General features: G+C 37.8%; 1 protein-coding gene across 4 annotated transcripts in view; it reads right to left on the reverse strand.

Annotated features, from left to right (window-relative positions):
* The window catches only part of LOC105490863 (EF-hand domain containing 1), a 72,903-nt gene that overhangs the window by 30,150 nt on the left and 14,982 nt on the right, over nucleotides 1-27,771 (reverse strand). For 3 of the 4 annotated variants that reach the window (XM_011756835.3, XM_011756834.2, XM_071096946.1), the window contains 3 exons: nucleotides 24,429-24,716; nucleotides 9,771-9,920; nucleotides 8,318-8,510 (listed from right to left, as the gene is read on the reverse strand). In XM_011756835.3, coding sequence (XP_011755137.2) covers nucleotides 8,318-8,510; nucleotides 9,771-9,920; nucleotides 24,429-24,716 — 631 coding nt within the window. Of the gene's footprint in view, nucleotides 1-8,317; nucleotides 8,511-9,770; nucleotides 9,921-24,428; nucleotides 24,717-25,336; nucleotides 25,454-27,771 lie in introns of all 4 variants that reach the window. The other variant, XM_011756836.3, reaches the window with a different exon arrangement.

Genomic DNA, 27,771 nt, shown 5'->3' on the forward strand with positions numbered 1-27,771 from the left:
CAAGGAAACGACTTTTGACTTGACAAATCTTCTCTGTTACCTTTGTTTTCAATTTCATTATTTTCAGACTCTTATTTTATGATATCCTTCCTTTTAATTTCTTAATATTTTATTTTTTAAATTCTTTAGATTTCTAACTTTTTAAGAAATATGCCTTATTGCCATCTTTCTTCTTTCTTAGTAAGCATTTAAAGCTATATATTTTCCTCCAAGTACCTCTTTTTTTAGAGTTTTAAGAGTCTTTGCTACCATTCAGTTCTAGGTATTTTCTGACAATATTTTTTTTAACTCATGGGTTATTTGAAAATATGCTTTTCAATTTCCAAATACATGGTTTTTTTCACGTTATATTTCCAAAACTGACTTCTAACTTAATTTTGTTGAAATCAGAAAGTATGGTATACAATAGCTAGCCTTAAAAATTCTTAAGACTGATTTTTACAGATATTTGTGTTTGAAAAGAATGATAATCTTCTAGGTGTTGGGTAAGTATATACATATTTATTAAATGAATAATAATTATGTTATTCAAGTCTTATATATGTTTATTGGTTTGTCTTTTTGATCTAATAACTATTGAAAGAAATGTTTTAATGGCTCAAACTATTGTGGTGTATTTTTCCAGTCTCATTGAATAATGGTGCTATGAATTTTTCCTATATTTTGAATCCATGTTATTAACTGCATTTAAGTTTAGAATCATTATATTTTCCTAGTAAATAAAATATTCTTGCAATAGGTAATGATCCTCTTCATGTCAATCAAAGCTTTTTGCCCAAATGTCTATTTGTATTATACTAATATAGCTTCATCAGTTTTTATACTTCATCAGTTTCTTTAGATACTTATTTGTCTATCTTTTTAAAGATACGTGCCTATACCTTAAGTATGTTTTTAAAAACGCTTTTATATATTGTTGGTGGGAGTGTAAATGAGTTCAACCACCATGGAAAGCAGTGTGGTGATTCCTCAAAGACCTAAAAACAGAACTACCCATTCGACCCAGCAATCGCATTACTGGGTATATCCCCAAAGGAAGATAAATCATTCTATCATAAAGAAATGCAAGTGTATGTTCACTGCAGCACTATTCACATAGCAAAGACATAGAATCAACCTAAATGCCCATCAGTGACAGATTGGATAAAGACAATGTGGTATATATACACCATGGAATGCTATGCAGCCATAAAAAAGAATGAGATCATGTCCTGTGCAGGAACATGGATGCAGCTGAAGGCCATTATCTTTAGCAAACTAATGCAGGAACAGAAAATCAAGTACCACATGTTCTCACTCATAAGTGAAAGCTAAATGATGAGAGCACATGGACACAAGGGAGGGAACAATATACACTGGGGTCTATTGGAGGGTGAAGGGTGGGAGGAGGGAGAAGATCAGGAAAAATAATTGATGGGTACTAGGCTTAACACCTGGGAGACAAAATAATCTGTACAACAAACCCCCACGACACAAGCTCACCTATAAAACAAACCTGCACATGTATCCCTGAACTTCAAATAAAAGTTAAAAAAACAACATTTTTCAAAACTTGTTATATATTTAATCCTATCACCCTTTCCTATGCTATTACTGTAATACATTTTGGTTCTAGTTTGATATTTTTAACTCTCACAAATTCAATATTGTTCTTTTAATTTGTATAGTTAATAATTATTTAGATTTATCCACACTTTGCTATTTTCTTTATTTATGACTTCTTGTATCTTAGACCTTACTTCTGCAATCATTTTCTTTCCATTTGAAGTATACTCTAAAATTTTCCCAGTAAGGGTCTGTTGTTAGTAACATCTGTTTGCCTGGAAATGTATTTCACCTTCTTCCTGAAAGACAGTTTCTCTAGGCATTAAATTCCATTTTTTCTCAGCATTCTGAAGATATTATTTCACTGTCTTTTGGTAATCACTGTTGCTATGGAAGTCAGTTGTCATTCTAACTGCCATCCTGTATGGGTTCCCTTTTTCTTTGGAGCTGCTTTCATGATCTTTTTGAATCTAGTGTTCTTACATTTGACTATGACATATCTAGATATGAATTTATATTTTTACTACTTTACTGAGGTGTAATTGACTACAATAAGCTGCACATTTTTAGAGTATACAATTTTGATGTTGCTTGACATATGTATTTACCCATGAAACCATCATTACAATCAAAATAATAAACATACCTATCACATACAAAAATCTCCTCATGCCCTTTTATAATCTAACTCTCCTCACCATCCTCATGCAATCATTGATCTATTTTGCTTATTTATATTGTGTTTTCAATACTTTTACAACAATGGAATTATAAGGCATGTATTTTTGTCTGAATTCTTTCTCTTAGCATAGTTACTTTGAGATTCATTCATGTTGTTTCATACATCAATAATTGTTTTCAGTAGTATTCCAAAGTACTGATATACAATAATTGTTTATTCACTAATTGTTGATAGACATTTGCATTCTTTCCAACTTTTGGCTATTACAAAAAAAGCTGTCATAAACATTCACATAAGTTTCTGTGTGGACATATGTTTTCCTTTCTCTTGGCAAATACCCAAGAAAAGAATGGCTGGTTTGTGTGGTAGATATATGTGCAATTTGAAAAAACAAACTATTTTTCAAAGTGGTTATTTCAGTTTATCTTCCACTAGCAGTGTATGAAATTTTCAGCTGCTTTACATCGTAGTCAATACTTGGTATGGTCAGTCTTTTTAATTTTGGACCTTCTAGTAGGTATACAGTAGTATCTTACATGGTTTTAATTTTCATTTCTCTAATAAGTAACTATGCTAAACGTCTTTTTGTGTGCTAACTTGTCATACCTGCATGCTTTTGGTGAGGTATCTATTCTAATCCTTTACCTATTTTTTTATTTGGGTTGTTTTACTAAGTTTTAAGAGCCACTTTATATATCCTATGACAAGTACCTTGTAAAATATGTTTTACAAATATTTTCCCCAATCTTTAGCTTCTCCTTTCACTTTCCTAACAGTGTCTTTTGGAAAGCAAAACTTTTGTTATTTATTTATTTATTTTTAAATTTTAGACTCAGGGGGTACATGTGCAGGTTGGTTACACAGGTATATTGTATGATGCTGAAGTTTGAGCTTCTATTGATCTTGTCACCCAAATAGTGAACAGAGTACCTGATAGGTAGTTCTTCAACCCTTGCCCCTCTCCCTTACTTCTTCCTTTTGGAGTCCCCCGTGTCTATTGCTCCTATCTTTGTGTCCATGTGTACCCAATGTTCTGTTTCTGTGTTAATTCACTTAGTATAATGGCCTCTACCTGCATCTACATTGCTGCAAAGAACATGATTTTATTTTTTATGGCCATGTAGTATTCCATGGTGTATATGTACCATTAACACATTTTCTTTATCCAATCCACCAGTGATGGGCACCTGCGTTGATTCCATGTCTTTGCTATTGTGAATAGTGCTTGCAATAAACATGAGTGCAAATATCTTTTTTTTTTTTTTTTTTTTTTTGAGACGGAGTCTCACTCTGTTGCCCAGGCTGGAGTGCAGTGGCTGGATCTCAGCTCACTGCAAGCTCCACCTCCCGGGTTTATGCCATTCTCCTGCCTCAGCCTCCCGAGTAGCTGGGACTACAGGTGCCCGCTACCTCGCCCGGCTAGTTTTTTGTATTTTTTTTTTAGTAGAGACGGGGTTTCACCATGTTAGCCAGGATGGTCTCGATCTCCTGACCTCATGATCCGCCCGTCTCAGCCTCCCAACGTGCTGGGATTACAGGCTTGAGCCACCACGCCCGGCCATAGTGCAAATATCTTTTGGATAGAACAATTTATTTTCTTTTGGGTATATACCTAATAATGGGATTGGTGTAGTTCTATTTTTGGAGAAATCTCCAAACTGCTTTCCTCAGGGGCGGAACTAGTTTACATTCCCATCAACAATGTATAAGCATTCCCTTTTCTCTGCAACCCTGCCAACATCTGTTATTTTTTGACTTATTAATAATAGCCATTCTGACTGGTATGATTGCATCCCATGATGATTAATGATGTTGGGCATTTTAAAAATGTTTGCTGTCCATTTGTATGTTTTCTTTTGAGAAGTGTCTGTTCATGTCCTTTGCCTACTTTTCAATGGGGTTATTATTTTTTTTTCTTGTTGATTTAAGTTCCTTATAGATTCTGGATATTAGACATTTGTCAAATGCACTGTTTCAAGTATTTTTCCCATTCCGTAGGCTGTCTGTTTCCTCTGTTGATAGCTTCTTTTGCTATGCAGAAGCTCTTTAGTTTAATTAGGTCCCAATTGTCAATTTTTGTTTTGATTACATTTGCTTTTTTTTCCCCCTGTTCTGAGACAGGGTCTCATTCTGTCGCCCAGGTCTATGATCCATTTGGGGTTAACTTTTATGTATGGTGAGGTAAGGGTTGAAGTTTATTCATTTATTTACTTTTGCATATGGCTATTGAATTGTTCTAGCACATTTTGTTAAAAAGACAATCATTTCTCCACCTACTTGCTTTTTTACCTTTGTCAAAAATCAAATGACCTCATATGTGTGCATCTATTTCTGGACAATGTGTTCTATTTCATTGATCTGTATGTTGATCTCATCAGATTGTAAAGTCTTTGAGATATGGGGCTTATAGTAGTTTCAGATCTCCATTGCCTAGCATGGTGTTTCCTTCATCTATATGGATGTTCGATTAATATTATTTGAATGACTGAGTGAGCCAATAAAGACGCACAGAAAGTGAGGAAAAACATTCAACTTTCTGGAACACTAAAGGTCCAAGGGGTGTTCAAGAGTCACCTAACAGGCAAGGGCAAGATCAAACTATGAAAGCCACTCTGAAGGATAACTGACATATTTAGACTTTCAGAACCTGGTTCCTTGAGTTCAAGAGCTGAGTAGAAAGCTTTTGGTAAGCCAAAAAATGTCCCATTTTGACATTACCTGCCACCTATTGGTAATCTGCAATTGTCTTTGACAAAGAAATAACTTCCAGAATTTCTGATATTTTAACTCCATCCATTATAAATATATAATTTTGATTCATCTTAGCTACTTAACAGGAGGCCCTGGTTGAGAGGACTTTTGAAAGTTACTCCCACAATTTCCTATTACTGTCTAACACAAACTCTGCCTAGCCACCATCTCTTGGACGCCCCCAAACATGCCATACTTGTTCCTAATTCCCAACCTTTGTTCTTGTTCTTCTTTCCAGTGTGCCCTTTGTTCTCTGCTATTCTAAATCTGGGTCCAATCCCAGCACTTTGACAAAGACTTCTTTAGTTTTTCAGGCCCACACCTTTCTCCTTCTGACCTCTGTCTGCATGATTTAACTAATTACATAATCAGATAATCTGGTCTACTCATGTTATTACTTAACAGCTTTATGTATTTTATATGCCTTGTCTTCTTAATGATACTAGAAATGACTGAAAGATAGGATTCTAGGAATGGGAGTTACATTTTGTCCTCCATAATACTTAGCACGTGAAATGGTTCCCATAGAAGTTATTTACCTCTTGTTTAATTGAATTTAATAAAAATCACCCATTGGATAAATGCCTTTGAGAGTCAGTTAGACATCATTCTTTTGACACTACCATTCTAGTTAAAGGAATTATGTAGCTGATGGAAACATAGCCTTTTCTGTACCTCATGACTGATGCCTTTTTTTTCTTTTTTTGAGATGGAGTCTTGCTCTGTTGCCCAGGCTGGAGTGAAGTGGCACAGTCTCCGCTCACTGCAGCCTCTGTCTCCTGGGTTCAAGCAATTCTCCTGCCTCAGCCTCCCAAGTATCTGGGACTACAGGCACCTGCCACCATGCCCAGGTAATTTTTGTATTTTTTAGTAGAGATGGGGTTTCATCATGTTGGCCAGACTGGTCTCGAACTCCTGACCTCAGGTGATCCTCCTGCCTTGGCCTCCCAAAGTGATGGGATTATAGGCATGAGCCACGGTGCCCAGCCTGTTTCCTACTTTTGAAAAGAACCCTATATATGTCACCAGGTTGCCTCTCCACGCAACTTTGATAAAAAATTTTTAATTGGGAAATTATAGAAGAGGATAATTACATATTAAGTTTTCAATATAGGTCACATTGATAAGGCAGAGACAAACCTGGAATCTGTCATTTAAAGGGATTTAGTTTCAGTGAGACTTTTCATGCCACCTTGAATATACTCCTATTTCTTTATCTATTGTAAATCTAATGTTTGTTAGCTCCGAACTGCATGGATTTCAGGCTTGTTTAATTATTCTGAAAGGCCAAAATTAGTATATTAGTCCCATTGCCACTGAACTCTAAGACGGTTCTATAGAGAACTGATTATAAGAATATGTACAGTAGGTAGAAGCCAAACTGTGTTGAACTAGGGCACAGATCCAGTTGTTTCTACTTGAGCATACAAGTTGAATTAGCAGTTATTTTCATTTAATATATATATATAATATAAACTTTCGTAATTCTAAAATGATGACAATTTTCACTCCCTTTTATCCTTTTCCCCAATCTCATTCTCCTCCCCTCACATGCAATCATTCTAATGCAGCTATGTGACTGAATGTGTTCTATGTGTACTGTGTTTTGCATGTGTTATAGCATTATATATCTAATTTTATGTATTTTTCCTACACAGCACTATGTTTTAAGATCCATCCACTTGCTTTCTGGGAACATCTTGTTTACTGCTTCTAACTACTGTATATTAATCAAAATGTACCTTCACTACATTTTGCTTATCCATTCTTTCAATGATGGGAACCTCCAACTCCTTACCCACAAATAATAATGCATTTTTTAATAAAAAAGCACTGTGCAAGAGAAGCAATACATGTGGACAGGTTGAATTTAGCCTCAGACTACACGTTTATTTATAACCTCTAATGTAGACAAACTTCTTGCTCAATACCTGAAATTTCTTTTTCTGTTTTTTTTTTTGTTTTTTTTTTTTTTTGAGACGGAGTCTCGCTCTGTTGCCCAGGCTGGAGTGCAGTGGCGCGATCTTGGCTCACTGCAACCTCCACTTCCCAGGTTCAAACAATTCTCCTGCCTCAGCCTCCTGAGTAGCTGGGACTACAGGCGCCCACCACCACGCCCAGCTAATTTTTTGTATTTTTAGTAGAGACGGAGTTTCACCATGTTAGCTAGAATGGTCTCGATCTCCTGACCTCATGATCCACCCACCTCGGCCTCCCAAAGTGCTGGGATTACAGGAGTGAGCCACCGTGCCCAGCCCCAATACCTGAAATTTCTTATATCCTAATTCCCAAAAAATATAGTAAAAAGAAAAAAAATCAATGAACACATTTACAGAATTCTGTCAGCCACCCAAACATGAGAGTTGTCAGTCATTACATGTGACCAAGATGACTTTATTCTAAGAGAAATGTAAAAACTACTAGAACAATAACTAAAGCAAGCCTACTCATCCCAGGAACTAGTGAACAGCAGATATCTGCTGCCATTTTGTTGCACTGCCACTCTCAAACATGGTAGGTAATTTTTTTTCTTTTTCTTGAGATAGGGTCCCACTCTGTTGCCCAGGCTGAAGTGCAGCAGCACAATCACAGCTCACCGCAGCCTCGACCTCCCAGGCTCAGATGATCCTACCACCTCAGCCTCCCAAGTAGCTGGGAATACAGGTGTGTGGCACCAAGCACGGCTAATTTTTGTATTTTTTGTAGAGATGGGGTTTCATCACATTGCTCAGGCTGGTCTCAAACTCTTGGGCTCCAGCAATCCACCCACCTCAGTCTCCCAAAGTGCTGGGATTACAGGAGTGTGCCATTGTGCCCAGCCCATGCTAGGTAATTTTAAACCAGCAAAGAATGAGCTGGGTTTGACACAATGGACCTCACCTCTATGAGTCACAGACATGCCTTTTCCAATCTCAAGTTAAACCACATAGAAACTTCCTGTTTAGGAGGTAGTTGAAGTGAGAAGCAAAGTCAGGAAAGCATATAAAGAAAGGCTAAGCTTTCATTCATATCCTTGAATGAAAACAAGTCTGTTTGAAAAATGCATTAAAAATCTAATATTAAATCGTTTCAGTTCAGAAACCTTGCTCTACTGCACTTTAAATAAACCCCCCACTGTTGTTTTGGTTTTGTTTCCTTGACCTGGGTACCAGACTGTCTTGGGGACATGCCTGGACCAAGGGGCAAGTAAAGGAGGAAAGCTGTGGGAAGCCATTTTCTGAGCATCTAAGCAAAAATAGCTAGAGGCTTCCAAGTATAAACGAATTATGGATACTGATTAACTCCTTTAAGAACCTAAAAATATCCCAAGTAACAGAGAATAAATTGAATCAAACATACTTGCATTTTCCACCAAAACTTTGGGCATACGCTGGCGGTTCATCAGGAGTGGGAAAGGATCTCTTCCATCATTCCGTTCGTGGACCTCTCGAATTTCCACCGTATCATCCATAAGATAGTAATGAATAATGTAGGTCCGACATTCACCATACATGCTGTCTGTATCATCCCAGATCGCATAAAATCGAAGGACCTTTGAAGAATCCAAAGTAGTGACTCAAGAATCTTAAAAGTAGGGAGTTCAACTTGACTACTTTGGCAATTATGTATTAATGATGAAAAGATTAGCTGGAAAGACTATGAAGTAATTTCAGATGGGGTAAATTGAAAAAAAAAAAAGAAATATTCATCAAAGATACTAAAACATCTGAAATTATGTACCATATGTCAGCAGCCGGAAATAATTAAATAATAGAATTATAAGTTTGTGCCAGAAAAGAAGAGCTCACTTTGATCCAAAATATTAGTCAGTGAAAGAGAAGCTAAATTAAAAGAGCAATGAAGTTCTTTACATAGTGGTTTATAAATATTAATAAAGGTATATGTGAATATAGTATATATATAATTAGTATAGAAAAAATTTTTATTTATTAACCAGTCTTTTTTTGGTCCCATCAACACATATCTTCTAGCAATAATATAAACACAATCTTTTTTTTTTTTTTTTTTGCTAGGCTTCTTCAAATCATGGGAATAAACACAATCTTTAAATACAAAATAATAACAGATATATGACTGATATGAACAAAATCCTTAAAAGACCATGCTAGTGCTAGTTTACATTTTCTGAACTAAAAGGGGTTAAATGTCTAAAGAAAAGGAACAGCAAAGAAGCACGGAGGGTGATCTCTTCCTTTTCTCTCTCCCTTTAGTACAGAAAGGAAAGGATTTAAATCTGCTTATACACATCAGTTCACAAGGGAGAGGATTAGGAAGGTTGGAACGGAGTTGGAAAATGCTCAGAACATTCTGGACTCCAATATTAATATAACATATAACAACGAAGCATCTGTAGTGGGGTTTCTGTGAAATTAAACATTTTAACATTAGAACCTATATATATGCATATTTTTTAAATTTCCCAATAATCGATTTATGGTTTCCCAAAGGAGTCTATGAAATTAGCTCATTTTAAGGGAAAGAAATTGTCAATTGGAAACGTAAGGTGGGAAGCAGACGTAGCTCAGGAATTGTTTTGAGATTTAAATGTTTGGTGGGATTCACAAAACGACTCTGCAACTCCACAATCTTCTTTGGATCTCCATATGAAATGCAGGCATTCCTGTACCTGTAACCCTTGATGAAAGCAGAAAGATAGTACTGTGTCCCAACAGTTCAATTATAGCTGTAATGTTTCAAAATAGTTACCAATACAGCTACCCAAACCTTTTGCCAATAAGTATAGGTCACATTTGGAAATAAATAAGCCTACTGCAGTTCCTCTGTCACTTACCTGTTTGTCAAAGGTGAGAAATTGCTTGAGTTGATCAAAGTCTGATGGGGTGACATACTTACGAAGAGGCTGTTTTCGGAGTTCGGTGTAAGGATCAAGAGCCATCTTCTCTGGTGGATTTAATTCAATTCCTTGGCTTTCTAAAAATACCTAAATAATTGAAAGTTAACAATGATCATCTTTCTTAGAGCTTTTTAGAGTAAGTTATAAACTGATGATATAAAAATAAGTGTATGGGCCAGGCACTGTGGCTCAGGCCTACAATCTCAGCACTTTGGGAGGCTGAGGTAGGAGGACTCCTGAAACGTAGGAGTTCACAACCAGCCTGAGCAACATAGTGAGACCCTGTTTCTACAAAAAAATTTAAAAGTTAGACTGGTTTGATGGCATTTGCCTGCAGTCCAGGCTACTCAGGAGGCTGAAGTGAGTGTACCACTTGAGCTCAGGAGGTCGAGGCTGCAGTGAGCCATGATCATGACATTGCACTCCAGTCTGCATGACAGCAAGACCCTGCCTCAAAAAAAAAACAAAAAAAGAAAGAAAAAGCGTAATCATGATTTCTATGCCATTGCTCAAGTTAAACATTAGTTTGCTGCTTGAGCGCATGTACGCTGTATTAAGTTTCCAACTGAGCCAACTCCATAATGCAGATAATAATCGGGAGTTACCTGAAGTATTTTATATTGTTATATTGCTAGGTATTTGCTAAGCTAGTTGGGATGCACAATGGCAAAATAACTGTTTTCAAATATGAATTTAAATCAAATTTAGTTAGGTGCCTCTAACAGAGTAAGTCTTAGGATTGCTTACTTCCATATATCTGGAACCTAACCATGGTTTCAAACAATATGTAATTCCTATTAGGTCTGAAGGCAAGCTGCACAATGGCCAAGTTAGGCTGAAATCATATTCCCAATTTTCTAATTCACTTAAAACAAATACTGTATATGATTAAGTCCCTTCCCCTCACCAAAAAAGAAAAAAACAAAAGCATACCCACTGGTTATATTAGAACAGAAAACATTTTAGCAAAATAGGAAAGACAAACCAAGTGCTCAGATTTCACCAGACATTCCCGAAAGGGAAGTGAGAAAGCAAACAACTTGGAAAACATACTTCAGGATATCGTCCACAAAAACCTCCTCAACCTCACCAGAGAAGCCAACAATCAAATTAAGGAAATACAAAGAATCCCTGCAAGATTCTACACAAGGAGATCATCCCCAAGCCACAGAATCATCAGATTTTCAAAGGTCAAAATGAAAGAAAGAATGTTAAAAGCAGCTACAGAGAAAGGGCAGGTCATGTACAAAGGGAACCCCGTCAGGCTAACACTGGAAACTTCTCAGCTGAAACCCTACAAGCCAGAAGAGATTGGGGGCCTATATTCAACATTCTTAAAGAAGAAAAATCTTCAACCAAGAATTTCATATCTAACCAAACTAAGTTTCTTAGCAAAGGAGAAATAAGATCCTTTTCAAATAAGCAAATGCTGAGAGAGTTCATTACCACCAGACCCGCCTTACAAGAGATCTTAAAAGGAACACTAAATATGGAAAGGAAATGCCATTACCAGCCAATACAAAACACACTTAAGTACACAGACCAGTGACACTATAAAGCAACCACATAAACACGCCAGCATAATAACCAGCGAACAACACAATGACAGGATCAAATCCACACATATCAATACTAAACTTAAATATAAATGGGGTAAAGGCCCCATTTAAAAGGCACAGAGGACAGGTATGGTGGCTTATGCCTGTAATCCCGGTACTTTGGAAGGCAGAGGTGGGTGGATCACTTGAGGTCAGGAGTTTAGGACCAGCCTGGCCAACATGGTGAAACCCCGTCTCTGCTAAAAAATACAAAAATTAGCCAGGCATGGTGGTACACACCTGTAATCCCAACTACTAGGGAGGCTGAGGCAGGAGAATCACTTGAACCCATGAGGCAGAGTTTGCAGTAAGCTGAGATCACGCCACTGCATGCCAGCCTGGGTGACAAAGTGAGATTCTGTCTCAAAAAAAAAAGAAAAGAAAAGAAAAATAAAACTAAACAAAACAAAAAACTGAAAACAAAACACAGAATAACAAGCTGGATAAAAAGAGGAAGACCCAATGGTATGCTGTCTTCAAGAGCCCTATCTCACACCCAAAGGCTCAAAGTAAAGGGATAGATGAAAATCTACCAAGTAGATGGAAAATAGAAAAAAGCAGGGGTTGTGGTCCTAATTTCAGACAAAATAGACTTTAAACCAACAAAGATCAAAAAAGACAAAGAAGGGCATTGTATAATGCTAAAGGATCCAACTCAACCAAAAAAAAAAAACCCTAACTATGCTAAATACATATGCACCCAACATAGGAACACCCAGATTCAAAAAACAAGTTCTTAGAGATCTAAAACGAGACTTAAACTCCAACACAACAGCAGTGGGAGACTTTAACACTTTCCTGACAGTATCAAACACATCATTGAGGCAGAAAATTAACAAAGATATTCAGGACCTAACTCAACATCGGACCAAATGAATCTGACCAACCTCTACAGAACTTTCCACCCAAAAACAACAGAGTATACATTATTCTCATCAGCACATGGCACATATTCTAAAATCGACCACATAATCAAACAGAAAACAATTCTCAGGAAATGCAAAAGAATCAAAATCATAACAAACACATTCCCAGATGACAGCATAATAAAAATAGAAGTCAAAACTAAAAAAAAAAACAAAAAACACTCAAAACCATGCAATTACATGGACATTAAACAATCTGCTCCTGAATGACTTTTGGGTAAATAATGAAATTAAGGCAGAAATCAAGAACTTCTTTGAAAGTAATGAGAACAAAGATACAACATACCAGAATCTCTGTGACACAGCTAAGGCAATATTAAGACGGAAATTTATAGCACTACATGCCCATGTCAAAAAGTTACATGTCAAATTAACAACCTAATATCACAACTGAAAAAACTACAGAAGCAAGAGCAAATCAACCTCAAAGCTAGCAGAAGACAAGGAATAACCAAAATGAGAGCTGAACTGAAGGAAATCAAGACACAAAAAACCATTAAAAAGATCAATGAATCCAAGAGTTGGTTTTTATTGAAAAGATAGGCCAGTAGCTAGACCAATGTAGAAGAGAGAAGATCTAAATAAACACAATTAGAAGTAACAAAGGGGATGTTACCACTGACCTCACAGAAAAATAAGCAACCATCAGAGAATATAAGGAACACCTGTATGCACACACACTAGAAAACCTAGAAGAGATGGATAAATTCCTGGACACATACACCCTCCCAAGACTGAACTAGGAAGAAACTGATTCCCTGAACAGACCAATAACAAGCTCTGAAATTTAATCAGTAATCAATAGCCTATAAATCAAAAAAGACCCAGAGCCAGATGGATTCACAGTTGAATTCTACCAGATATACAAAGAACAGCTGGTACTTTTTTTTTTTTTTTTTTTTTTTTTGAGATGGAGTCTTGCTCTGTCGCCCAGACTGGAGTGCAGTCACGCTATCTCAGCTCACTGCAAGTTCCACCTCCCAGGTTCATGCCATTCTCCTGCCTCAGCCCCCTGAGTAGCTGGGACTACAGGTGCCTGCCACCACGCCTGGCTAATTTTTCGTAATTTTAGTAGAGATGGGGTTTCACTATGTTAGCCAGGATGGTCTCAATCTCCTAACCTCATGATCCACCCACCTCGGCCTCCCAAAGTGCTGGGATCATAGGCATGAGCCACCGCGCCTGGCCAAAAGCTGGTACTATTCTTACAGAAAATATTCCAAAAAGTTGAGGAGGAAGTATTCCTCTCTAACTCATTCTATGAGGCCAGCATCATTCTGATACCAAAACCTGGCAGAAACACAACAGAAAAAGAAAACTTCAGGCCAATATATTTGATGAAAATCGATGCAAATATACTCAACAAAATATTTGCAAACTGAATCCAGAAGCACATCAAAAAGGTAATCCACCACAATGAAGTAGGCTTCATTCCCAGGATGCAAAGTTGGTTCAACATACACAAATCAATAAATGTGATTCATCACATAAACAAAACTAGAGACAAAAACCACATGATTATCTCAATTGCTATAGAAAAGACTTTGGATAAAATTCAGTATCCCTTAATGAGAAAAATTCTCAATAAACTAAGTAGGAGAGGTTCCAAGATGGCCGAATAGGAACAGCTCCAGTGTGAAGCTCCCAGTGTGAGTAACGCAGAAGACGGGTGATTTCTGCATTTCCAACTGAGGTACTGGGTTCATCTCACTGGGGCTTGTCAGACAGTGGGTGCAGCCCATGGAGCAGGGCAGGGCATCGCCTCACCTGGGAAGTGTAAGGGGTCAGGGAATTCCCTTTCCCAGCAAAGGGAAGCTGTGACAGATGGTATCTGGAAAATCAGACACTCCCACCCTAATACTGTGCTTTTCCAATGGCCTTAGCAAACGGTACACCAGGAAATTATATCCCGCGCCTGGCTCGGAGGGTCCCACGTCCACGGAGCCTCTCTCACTGTTAGCAAAGCAGTCTGAGATCAAACTGCAAGATGGCAGTGAGGCTGGGGGAGGGGCGTCCGCCATTGCTGAGGCTTGAATAGGTAAACAAAGCAGCCAGGAAGCTCGAACTGAGTGGAACCTACTGCAGCTCAAGGAGGCCTGCCTGCCTCTGACTCCACCTCTGGGGGCAGGGCATAGCTGAACAAAAGACAGCAGAAACTTCTGCAGACTTAAACATCCCTGTCTGACAGCTTTGAAGAGAGTAGTGGTTCTCCCAGCATGGAGTTTGAGATCTGAGAACGGACAGACTGCCTCCTCAAGTGGGTCCCTGACCCCTGAGTAGCCTAACTGGGAGACACCTCCCAGTAGGGGCCAACCGACACCTCATACAGCCAGGTGCCCCTCCGAGACAAAGCTTCCAGAGGAAGGATCAGGCAGCAATATCTGCCATTCTGCAATATTTGCTGTTCTGCAGCCCTCCGCTGCTGATATGCAGGCAAACAGGGTCTGGAGTGGACCTCCAGCAAACTCTAACAGACCTGCAGCTGAGGGTCCTGACTGTTAGAAGGAAAACTAACAAACAGAAAGGACATCTACACCAAAACCCCATCTGTACGTCACCATCATCAAAGACCAAAGGTACATAAAACCACAAAGACGGGGAGAAACCAGAGCAGAAAAGCTGAAAATTCTAAAAATCAGAGCGCCTCTTTCCTCCAAAGGAACACAGCTCCTTGCCAGCAACAGAACAAAACTGGACAGAGAATTATTTTGACAAGTTGAGAGAAGAAGGCTTCAGGCCATCAGTAATAACAAACTTCTCTGAGCTATAGAAGGATGTTCGAACCCATCGCAAAGAAGCTAAAAACCTTGAAAAAAGATTAGATGAATGGCTAACTAGAATAAACAGTGCAGAGAAGTCCTTAAGTGACCTGATAGAGCTGAAAACCATGGCACGAGAACTATGTGATGTATACACAAGCTTCAGTAGCTGATTTGAGCAAGTGGAAGAAAGGGTATCAGTGACTGAAGATCAAATGAATGAAATGAAGCGAGAAGAGAAGTTTAGAGAAAAAAAGAGTAAAAAGCAACAAACCCTCCAAGAAATATGGAATTAGGTGAAAAGACCAAATCTACGTCTGATTGGTGTACCTGAAAGTGACAGGGAGAATGGAACCAAGTTGAAAAACACTCCTCAGGATATTATCCAGGAGAACTTCCCCAACCTAGTGAGGCAGGCCAACATTCAAATTCAGGAAATACAAAGAACGCCACAAAGATACTCCTTGAAGAGAGCAACTCCAAGACACATAATTGTCAGATTCACCAAAGTTGAAATGAAAGAAAAAATGTTAAGGGCAGCCACAGAGAAAGGTCGGGTTACCCACAAAGGGAAGCCCATCAGACCAACAGCGGATCTCTCAGCAGAAACTCTACAAGCCAGAAGACAGTGGGGGCCAATATTCAAGATTCTTAAAGAAAATAATTTTCAACCCAGAATTTCATATCCAGCCAAACTAAGCTTCATAAGTGAGGGAGAAATAAAATCCTTTACATGCAAACAAATACTGAGAGATTTTGTCAACACCAGGCCTGCCCTACAAGAGCTCCTGAAGGAAGCACTAAACGTGGAAAGGAAAAAACAGTACCAGCTACTGCAAAAACATGCCAAATTGCAAAAACCCTCAATGCTAGGAAGAAACTGCATCAACCAGCAAGTAAAATAACCAGCTAACATCATAATGACAGGATCAAATTCACACATAACAATATTAACCTTAAATGTAAATGGACTAAATGCTCCAATTAAAAGACACAGACTGGCAAATTGGATAAAGACTCAAGACCCATCAGTGTGTTGTATTCAGGAGACCCATCTCATGTGCAGAGACACACACAGGCTCAAAATAAAGGGATGGAGGAAGATCTACCAAGCAAATGGAAAACAAAAAAAAGCAGGGGTTGCAACCCTAGTCTCTGATAAAACAGACTTTAAACCATCAAAGATCAAAAGAGACAAAGAAGGCCATTACATAATGGTAAAGGGATCAATTCAACAAAAAGAGCTAACTATCCTAAATATATATGCACCCAATATAGGAGCACCCAGATTCATAAAGCAAGTCTTTAGAGACCTACAAAGAAACTTAAGACTCCCACACAATAATAATGGGAAACTTTAACACCCCACTGTCAACATTAGACAGATCAACGAGACAGAAAGTTAACAAGGATATCCAGGAATTGAACTCAGCTCTGCACCAAGTGGATTCAATGCCATCCCCATCAAGCTACCAATGACTTTCTTCACAGAATTGGAAAAAACTACTTTAAAGTTCATATGGAACCAAAAAAAAGCCCGCATTGCCAAGACAATCCTAAGCCAAAAGAACAAAGCTGGAGGCATCATGCTACCTGACTTCAAACTATACTACAAGGCTACAGTAACCAAAACAGCATGGTACTGGTACCAAAACAGACATATAGACCAATGGAACAGAACAGAGCCCTCGGAAATAACATCACACATCTACAACCATCTGATCTTTGACAAACCTGACAAAAACAAGAAATGGGGAAATGATTCCCTATTTAATAAATGGTGCTGGGAAAACTGGCTAGCCATATGTAGAAAGCTGAAACTGGATCCCTACTTTATACCTTATACAAAAATTAGTTCAAGATGGATTAAAGACTTAAATGTTAGACCTAAAATCTTAAAAACCCTAGAAGAAAATCTAGGCAATACCATTCAGGACATAGACATGGGTAAGGACTTCATGACTAAAACACCAAAAGCAATGGCAATAAAAGCCAAAATTGACAAGTGGGATCTAATTTTAAACTAAAGCGCTTCTGCACAGCAAAAGAAACTACCATCAGAGTGAACAGGTAACTTACAGAATGGGAGAAAATTTTTACAATCTACCCATCTGACAAAGGGCAAATATCCAGAATCTACAAAGAACTTAAACAAATTTACAAGGAAAAAATCAAACAACCACATCAAAAAGTGGGCAAAGGATATGAACAGACACTTCTCAAAAGAAGACATTAATGCAGCCAACAGACACATGAAAACTATTCCAATCAATAGAAAAAGAAGGAATCCTCCCTAACTCATTTTATGAGGCCAACATCATCCTGCTACCAAAGCCTGGCAGAGACACAACAAAAAAAGAGAATTTTAGACCAATATCCCTGATGAACATCGATGCAAAAATCCTCAATAAAATACTGGCAAACTGAATCCAGCAGCACATCAAAAAGCTTATCCACCATGATCAAGTGGGCTTCATCCCTGGGATGCAAGGCTGGTTCAACATACGCAGCAAATCAATAAACATAATCCAGCATATAAACAGAACCAAAGACAAAAACCACATGATTATCTCAATAGATGCAGAAAAGGCCTTTGACAAAATTCAGCAGTCCTTCATGCTAAAAACTCTCAATAAATTCGGTATTGATGGAATGTATCTCAAAATAAGAGCTATTTATGACAAACCCACAGCCAATATCATACTGAATGGGCAAAAACTGGAAGCATTCCCTTTGAAAACTGGCACAAGACAGGGATGCCCTCTCTCACCACTCCTGTTCAACATAGTGTTGGAAGTTCTGGCTAGGGCAATCAAGCAAGAGAAAGAAAACAAGGGTATTCAGTTAGGAAAAGAAGAAGTCAAATTGTCCCTGTTTGCAGATGACATGATTGTATATTTAGAAAACCCCATCATCTCAGCCCAAAATCTCCTTAAGCTGATAAGCAACTTCAGCAAAGTCTCAGGATACAAAATCAATGTACAAAAATCACAAGCATTCTTATACACCAGTAACAAACAAACAGAGAGCCAAATCATGAATGAACTTCCATTCACAATTGCTTCAAAGAGAATAAAATACCTAGGAATCCAACTTACAAGGGATGTAAAGGACCTCTTCAAGGAGAACTACAAACCACTGCTCAGTGAAATAAAAGAGGACACAAACAAATGGAAGAACATACCATGCTCATGGATAGGAAGAATCAATATCATGAAAATGGCCATACTGCCCAAGGTAATCTATAGATTCAATGCCACCCCCATTAAGCTACCAATGACTTTCTTCACAGAATCGGAAAAAACTGCTTTAAAGTTCATATGGAACCAAAAAAGACCCCGCATTGCCAAGACAATCCTAAGTCAAAAGAACAAAGCTGGAGGCATCACGCTACCTGACCTCAAACTGTACTACAAGGCTACAGTAACCAAAACAGCATGGTACTGGTACCAAAACAGAGATATAGACCAATGGAACAGAACAGAGCCCTCAAAAATAATACCACACATCTACAGCCATCTGATCTTTGACAAACCTGAGGAAAAACAAGAAATAGGGAAAGGATTCCCTATTTAATAAATGGTGCTGGGAAAAGTGGCTAGCCACAAGTAGAAAGCTGAAACTGGATCCTTTCCTTACTCCTTATACGAAAATTAATTCAAGATGGATTAGAGACTTAAATGTTAGACCTAAAACCATAAAAACCCTAGAAGAAAACCTAGGTAATACCATTCAGGACATAGGCATGGGCAAGGACTTCATGTCTAAAACACCAAAAGCAACGGCAACAAAAGCCAAAATTGACAAATGGGATCTAATTAAACTAAAGAGCTTCTGCACAGCAAACGAAACTACCATCAGAGTGAACAGGTAACCTACAGAATGGGAGAAAATTTTTGCAATCTACTCATCTGACAAAGGGCTAATATCCAGAACCTACAAAGAACTCAAACAAATTTACAAGAAAAAAACAAACAACTCCATCAAAAAGTGGGCAAAGGATATGAATAGACATTTCTCAAAAGAAGACATTCATACAGCCAACAGGCACATGAAAAAAATTCTCGTCATCACTGGCCATCAGAGAAATGCAAATCAAAACCACAATGAGACACCATCTCACACCAGTTAGAATGGCAATCATTAAAAAGTCAGGAAACAACAGGTGCTGGAGAGGATGTGGAGAAATAGGAACACTTTTACACTGTTGGTGGGATTGTAAACTGGTTCAACCACTGTGGAAAACAGTATGGTGATTCCTCAGAGATCTAGAACTAGAAATACCATATGACCCAGCCAGCCCATTAGTGGGTATATACCCAAAGGATTATAAATCATGCTGCTATAAAGGCACATGCACACGTATGTTTATTGCGGCACTATTCACAATAGCAAAGACTTGGAATCAACCCAAATGTCCATCAGTGACAGACTGGATTAAGAAAATGTGGCACATATACACCATGGAATACTATGCAGTCATAAAAAAGGATGAGTTTGTGTCCTTTGTAGGGACATGGATGCAGCTGGAAACCATCATTCTCAGCAAACTATCGCAAGAACAGAAAACCAAACACTGCATGTTCTCACTCATAGGTGGGAACTGAACAATGAGATCACTCGGACTCTGGAAGGGGAACATCACACACCGGGACCTATTATGGGGAGGGGGAGGGGGAGGGATGGCATTGGGAGTTATACCTGATGTAAATGACGAGTTGATGGGTGCTGATGAGTTGATGGGTACAGCACACCAACATGGCACAAGTATAAATATGTAACAAACCTGCACGTTGTGCACATGTACCTAGAACTTAAAGTATAATTAAAAAAAAAAAAAAAGAAAGAAAAAATGCTCATCATCACTGGTCATCAGAGAAATGCAAAATGCAAATCAAAACCATAATGAGATACCATCTCACACCAGTTAGAATGGTGATCATTAAAAAGTCAGGTAACAACAGGTGCTGGAGAGGATGTGGAGAAACAGGAACGCTTTTACACTGTTGGTGAGACTCTAAACTAATACAACCATTGTGGAAGACAGTGTGGTGATTACTCAAGGATCTAGAACTAGAAATACCATTTGACCCACCCATCCCATTACTGGGCATATACCCAAAAGATTATAAATCATGCTGCTATAAAGTCACATGCACACATATGCTTCTTGTGGCACTATTCACAATAGCAAAGACTTGGAATCAACCCAAATGTCCATCAGTGACAGACTGGATTAAGAAAATGTGGCACATATACACCATGGAATACTATGCAGCCATTAGAAAGGATGAGTTCATGTCCTTTGAAGGGACATGGATGAAGCTGGAAACCATCATTCTCAAACTATCGCAAGGACAGAAAACCAAACACTGCATGTTCTCACTCACAGGTGGGAACTGAACAATGAGAACACTTGGACACAGGGTTGGGAACATCACACACCAGTGCCTGTTGTGGGGTGAGGGGAGAGGGGAGGGAGAGCATTAGGAGATATTCCTAATGTAAATGACGAGTTAATGGGTGCAGCACACCAACATGGCACATGTATACATATGTAACAAACCTGCACATTGTGCACATGTACCCTAGAACTTAAAGTATAATAAATAAATAAATAAATAAATACATACATACATACATACATAGGTATTAAAGGAACACACCTCAAAATAAAAAGAGCCATCTATGAAAAACCCACAGCCAACATTATATTGAACAGGGAAAAGCTGGAAGCATTCCTCTTGAAAACTGACGCAAGAAAAGGATGCCCTCTCTCACAACTTCTATCCAACACAGTATTGGAAGTCTTGCCCAGAACAATCAGGCAAGAGAAAGAAATGAAGGACATCCAAGTAGGAAGAGAGAAAGTCAAACTATCCCTGTTTGGAGACAACATGATTCTATATCTAGAAAACTCCATAGCCTCGTCCCAAAAACTCCTTAAGGTAATAAACAATTTCAGCAAAATTTTAGGATACAAAATCAACATACAAAAATCACTAGCATTCCTATACACCAACAACAGCCAAGCTGAGAGCAAAATCAGGAACACAATCCCATTTACAGCTGTCACAAAAAGAATAAAATACCTAGGAATACAGCTAACCATGGAGGTGAAAGATCTCTACAATGAGAATTACAAAACACTGCTTAAGGAAATCAGATGACATAAGCAAATGAAAACACATTACATGCTCATGGATACGAAGAATCAATATCTTTAAAGTCACCATACTGCCCAAAGCAATGTACAGATTCAATGCTATTCCTTTCAAATTGCCAATGACACTCTTCACAGAACTAGAAAAAAATACTTCAAAATGCAGTGGTATCCAAAAAGAGCCTGAATAGTCAAGGCAATTCTAAGCAAAAGAACAAATCTGGAGGCATCACGTTACCTGCCTTCAAACTACACTACAGGGCTACAGTAACCAAAACAGTATGGTACTGGTACAAAAACAGACACACAGACCAATAGAACAGAACAGGGAGCTCAGAAATAAGGCTGCACACCTATAATTATCTGATCTTCAACAAAGTTGACAAAAACAAGCAATGGGGAAAAGTGCTGGGATAATCTGCTAGCCATATGCAGAAGATTGAAACCAGACTCCTTTCTTACGCCAGATATGAAAATCAACTCAATATAGATTAAAGACTTAAATGTAAAACCCAAGACTATAAACATCCTGGAAGACAACTAAGGCAACACCATTCTAAATATAGGAATGGGTAAAGATTTCATAACCAAAAGCAATCACAACAAAAGCAAAAATTGACAAATGGCATCTAATTAAACGTAAGAGTTTCTGCAGAGCAAAAGAAAGCAACAACAGAGTAAAAGAACAGTCTAAAGAATGGGAAATAAATATTTGCAAACTATGCATCTGACAAAGGTCCAATATGCACCATCTATAAGAAACTTTAATTTACAAGAAAAAAAACAAAGAACCCCATTAAAAAGTGGGCAAAGGACATAAACAGACACTTCTCAAAAGAAGACATACACACGGCCAATAAACATATAAAAAAAAAAAGCTCAGCATCACTGATCATTAGAGAAATGCAAATCAAAACCACAATATAATACCATCTCACACCAGTCAGAATGGTCATTATTAAAAAGTCAAAAAATAACAGGTGCTGTCAAGGTCGTGGAGAAAAAGAAATGTTTATACACTGTTGATGAGAGTATAAATTAGTTCAACCATTGTAGAAAGCAGTGTGGTGATTCCTAAAAGACCTGAAAACAGAACTACCATTTGACCTAGGAATCTCATTATTGAGTATATACCCAAAGGAACATAAATCATTCTGCCATAAAGACATATCCACAAGTATGTTCACTGCAGCACTATTCACAATAGCGAAGACATGGAATCAACCTGAATGCCCATCAGTGGTAAACTGGAAAAAGAAAATGTGATCCACATATGCATACATATACATATACATATGCATATACATATACATATACATATACACATACACATATATATACATGAAGGTGCCACACTTCTTGCATTTTTGTTTTTTGCTGGTGATTTTACTATTTAAAGGGTCCCAATGCCTAGCACTGAAGTGCTATTTAGTGTTCCTAAGCACAAGAAGGCTGTAACACACCTCATAGAGAAAATGCATGCCTTAGATAAGCTTTGTTCAGACATGAGTTATAGTGCTGTTGGGTGTGAGTTTAATGTTAATGAATCAACTGTATATATTAAATAAGGTGTCTTTAAACAGAAACACATATAAATCAAACTTACGTATTGATCAGTCGACAAAAATGTGGCCAGAGATTGGTGGGAACCCAACCCTGTATTTCCTCTAAGACCAGTGGTTCAGTATTCACTAATTCAGTGTTTGTGGTGACTTTATAGTCATAATTACTGTGAATAATGAGAACTGACTATAAATAGATCAACTGTTGAGTGATTAATTTGCAAATGTTCAAATTGCCCATAAAAACACAACTGTAAAAATAATTGTTATGAAAACACAACAGTAAAAATAATTGTTAATACCTTTATGTTTAGATAACATTTTATAATTTCTCACTGTTGGTACAATTGTGAAACTGCCTATGATATATAAGACCTCAGACACCTAAAAAACAAAGAGATAAAAATATGTTGGAACGGGAGAATATCTCAAAGATGGTCTAGCACCTCTACTTTTGAAGCTATTTTTCTCTAATGTTTTGGAATGGCACTGATGCCATCGCTCCTTTCTTTACTTCTTTCAGGCCTCTATTCATGTGGCATCTTATCACTGAGGCATTCTCTGATCCGCCTTTATAAAGAGCCCCTCAACTTCCATTCCCTTTACTCAGCTTTACTTTTCTCCATTGCTCTTATCATCATCTGACATATAATCAATCTATTTATTTGCTATTGTTTATCTCCTCCAACAAGATTAGAACCTCTATAGAGGCAAGTCCTTACATTTGGCACCTAGAACACTGCCTGGAACAAAGCAGGCATGCAAATAAATATTTGTTAAATAAACTAAATGAGAACAATAATGGATTCATAGAAGCTCACTGCATGTAAAAATTAGTCAAATACGGCACTAGGTATCCTGGAATAAGGACATAATATACTTCAGAAACTATATCTTTGCTGCTAGAAATATTTTTTTAACTAAGACAAACTGGAATTGACTTCGTAATTCCTACACTTTGTAGTAAAGAAAGGCCATCTATAGCCTCTATGCGTGTAACTTTAAGAAGGGTTTCCTTTGTATTAAAAAATCCAAACTTATGAAATAAAGAAAGTAGAGGACTTTTTACATATAGAAGAGTTTTTTTCATTTAAAAATGGTTTTATTTCAGAAATTCTTTAGATGGTAAGCTTTCCTGGAATATAGCAAGTATCATTTACCAAAAATATATGAGCTACACAAAAAGTTTTAGGCTCATATCTGCTAATAGAAGTAGTGCTATTTTCGTAAGCTAACACTTAAGATAAAACGTTTAATCCCTCTTCCATACTTCCATCCCAGCAGGGGTGCTATTCCCCTACTCTCTATTTGAACTGCCATTTTAACCTGGTTTCTTACCAAACGATTCATCTATGATGAGAGTTTGATTTTGAGTGAATAAGTATCAATATCATTCTGAAAAAATTATGTTACTACTAGTGTTGGCACATACTAGCACATACACACATGCAAATACCTAGCCAACCATAATAATTCACGCAGAACAGATTACCAATGTCCTCCCCTTACCCTAATAAATGAAATGTATCCTTCTATAAATTAGAATGATGCCTCAGACCCCACAACTGTCAAAAATATATGCTATACCTGTGTGAATTGGTCACAGTCAACAACGCGGAAAGTTTTGCCATAAATTGTGATGTTTATTCCTCGATTTAGGTCTTTCCAATGGTAATGGTCACCCCGGTCATTCTTGGCTAGCCGCTGCCGTTTTATTAACTTGCCTTGAGGGATTCCAGAATTTTCTACAACAGGCTCTATGACAGACATGCTGTCATCTTCTAGATAATAGTAAATGTTCACTTGACGGATCCTATACTGTTCCTCAGTTGACATAGGAACATCTTCTTGGAAATAGGCATCGAATTTCAGTACCTGTAACATGCAAGGAAAGGAGAAATGGTGTACTATTAGCTTGTCATAGTCATCTGAAAAATATCAAGTACCCTCCTCAAAACAGAACCACACAAGGAGATTTTAACACTCATCACTCCTATCCTGTAAATCTTGATACTCTAAAACTACAGACACTGCAAACTATAGTCCATGGGACAAATCTAACCTGCCACCTGTTTTTTTATGACCTGCAAGCTAAGAATGGGTTTTACATATTTAAATGGTTTAAAACATTTTTTTAAAATTTCATAACACATGGAAATTATACAAATTTAAATTTTCAATACACAAATAACTATGTAAATAATTTATGCCTTTTTGTTAACAGCTGCTCTCCCATTACAAGGGAAGAGTTGAACAGTTGTGACAGAGATACACAGACTAAATTGTGTCTCCCTCATCCCCAAAATTCATATGTTGAACCCCTAACCCTCAATGTGACTATATTTGGAGACAGGATCCTTAGGCGGTAATTAAGGTTAAACGAGATCTTAAGGATAGGGGTATGCCACCTTTAATCCCATAGAACTGGTGGCCTTAGAAGAGAAGGAAAAAAGAAACAGAGTTACTTCCCTCCCCTAACTCCCACATGTACACACCAAGGTAAGGCCACATGAAGACATAGCAAGAAGACCGCTGTATGCAAGCCAGGAAGACAGCCCTCACCAGAATTCAAACCAGCTGGCACCTTGATCTTGGACCTCCAACCTCCAGAACTGTGAGAAAATAAATTCTATTATTTAAGCCACTCAATCTGTGGTATTTTGTTGTGGCAGACTATGCAGACTAAAACTACTGCAATGGCCAAAATATATGCTATCTGCCCCTTTACAGAAAAAGTTTGCTGACATCTGCTTTAAATACTCACAATGTGTATAAACTATTTATTGCATACGTTCCTTGGTGAGAATACATCTCAAATACATCTTAACTCTACTGGCTTCACCTCCATGTCAAAAGTCCCTCCCAGAACTTCTGGGAAGAGTAAAAAGTCTTGGACAAGATTGTGATTTTTGGTTTCAAACTGAAAATGAGGGTTAATTGCACTTCTTTAGAAGTGTAGTCCTTTGTAAATATATATGAATTACACTCATTATTATAGACTTTATATGAATGACTTTCATATCATCAATCCACTATAGAATCTTTGCAGGGTTTGTATATACCCTCATCATCAATCCACTACAGAATCTCTAAAAGGTGTGTGTAAATACCCTCATTGTGCTCAGGAACCCATATATTACATCAAGCAAACCATTGGTCCTCTGGGGAGCATCATCATCAATGTGAAGTCAAAATGGTATCAATATATAGATTATACATTTAAAAAACATAAAACATGCCAGGCGCAGTGGCTTACGCCTGTAATCCCAGCACTCTGGGAGGCTGAGGCAGGCAGATCACCTGAGTTAAAGAGTTCGAAACCAGCCTGATCAACATGATGAAACCCCGTCTGCACTAAAAATACAAAAATTAGCCAGGCATGGTTGTGGGCGCCTGTAATTCCAGCTACTCAGGAGGCTATGGTAGGAGAATCACTTGAACCCAGGAGGTGGAGGTTGCAGTGAGCTGAGTTAGCGCCACCGCACTCCAGCGTGGGTGACAGAGTGAGACTCCATCTCAAAAAAATAAAAAATAAAAACATAAAACAATATTATAAAAAGCATATATTGACATGCTTTGGGATTTTAAAATTTCTGTTATTTTGTCTCTGTTTTTAATGTGCCTTTTCAAGGAGAGAAAGTATTAGAATGGGATTCTAAGCAGGCAAGATAGTTTACCCAAGCCTCTACTAGAATAAGAGGAACAAATCAAGAAGATCCTAAATGAAACACAAATATGGCTTGATAAATGGAAAGATGAAATAATTCTATACATGGGCACTGTTACTAAAAAAAAAAAAAAAAAAAGGTAGAATAACTACTGTGGAAAAACAAGATAAAAGTCAAAAGAGAACTGGCAATTGCATAGAAGAAATATGAATACAATGAAGGCCTTAAAACTCATAATAAAAAGATAAAATGGATAAGTGCAGTGGAATGTTTGAAGGAGAAAAATAACATGGTAAAAACAAAGGACAGATAATGTTGGAGTAATATTTTAGATCAACTGCAAAGAACTGAAAGTGGGGACATAATCATAGTAATTCATATATAAAATGGCCTGTATCTGAGCCATATATTTATAAATACATAAAATGTTTAAGCTGAACCGATCAGCTAGTCGAACCCCACTTATTTTATATAAGGAGGAAACTGAGACCCAGGGTAGTAAGGTGGCTTGCCTGAGGCCATGTAAGGCGTTAGGGTCAGAGCTGGAACTAAAATTCAGACTATTAACTCACAACCCAATATTCTCTCCACATATCTTGCTACTTCTCAGATAACAGATGCTATAGTGGTTCCAAGAAGGAATCCGTGTGAGCTAAAGTAGTCAGAGAAAGCTTAACTAGGAGGAAACAGGAGACATATTAGACTTGAAAAGTGGGAAGATTTTAGATCAGCAGAGGATACAAGGGGGCGTTGCAAGCAGTGGCAATAACAGAAGCAGAGGAAGGAAACCCAGCAGCAGTATGCAGGCTATGATGGAGGAGGAAGCACTAGGCATGGCAATCAGATTGAAAGCCCCTTGAATAGTCCAGGTCTGCAGTAATTAATTAGCAGCAACGGAAAAGCAAAAGTCTGACTGGATTGATAGTAAGGAAGTGGGAAGATGGAAGCAGATGAGGTATTAAGGAAAACCCAGTGCTGGCGATATAGTGGTGATCCCATAGAAATGTAAACATAAGGAGAAGATAATTTGGGTATGGCAGATGGTGAGTTTGATTTTAGACTTACCGAATTTAAATGACAGCACAAGTTGTATACTGCAGGGGGTAATTTATACTGCAGGACTGGGTTTAGGGGAAGAAGTAAATATTACAGAACATTCAAGGATAATACAAACATTTTTGGCCAAGCAACTGAAAGAATAGAATTACTATCAAATTGGTATGAAGAAGACGGCTGCAGAACAGATTTTGGGGGTAAGAAGA

This window comes from Macaca nemestrina, chromosome 5 (assembly GCF_043159975.1).
Source record: "Macaca nemestrina isolate mMacNem1 chromosome 5, mMacNem.hap1, whole genome shotgun sequence".
NCBI classification, from domain to species: domain Eukaryota; kingdom Metazoa; phylum Chordata; class Mammalia; order Primates; family Cercopithecidae; genus Macaca; species Macaca nemestrina.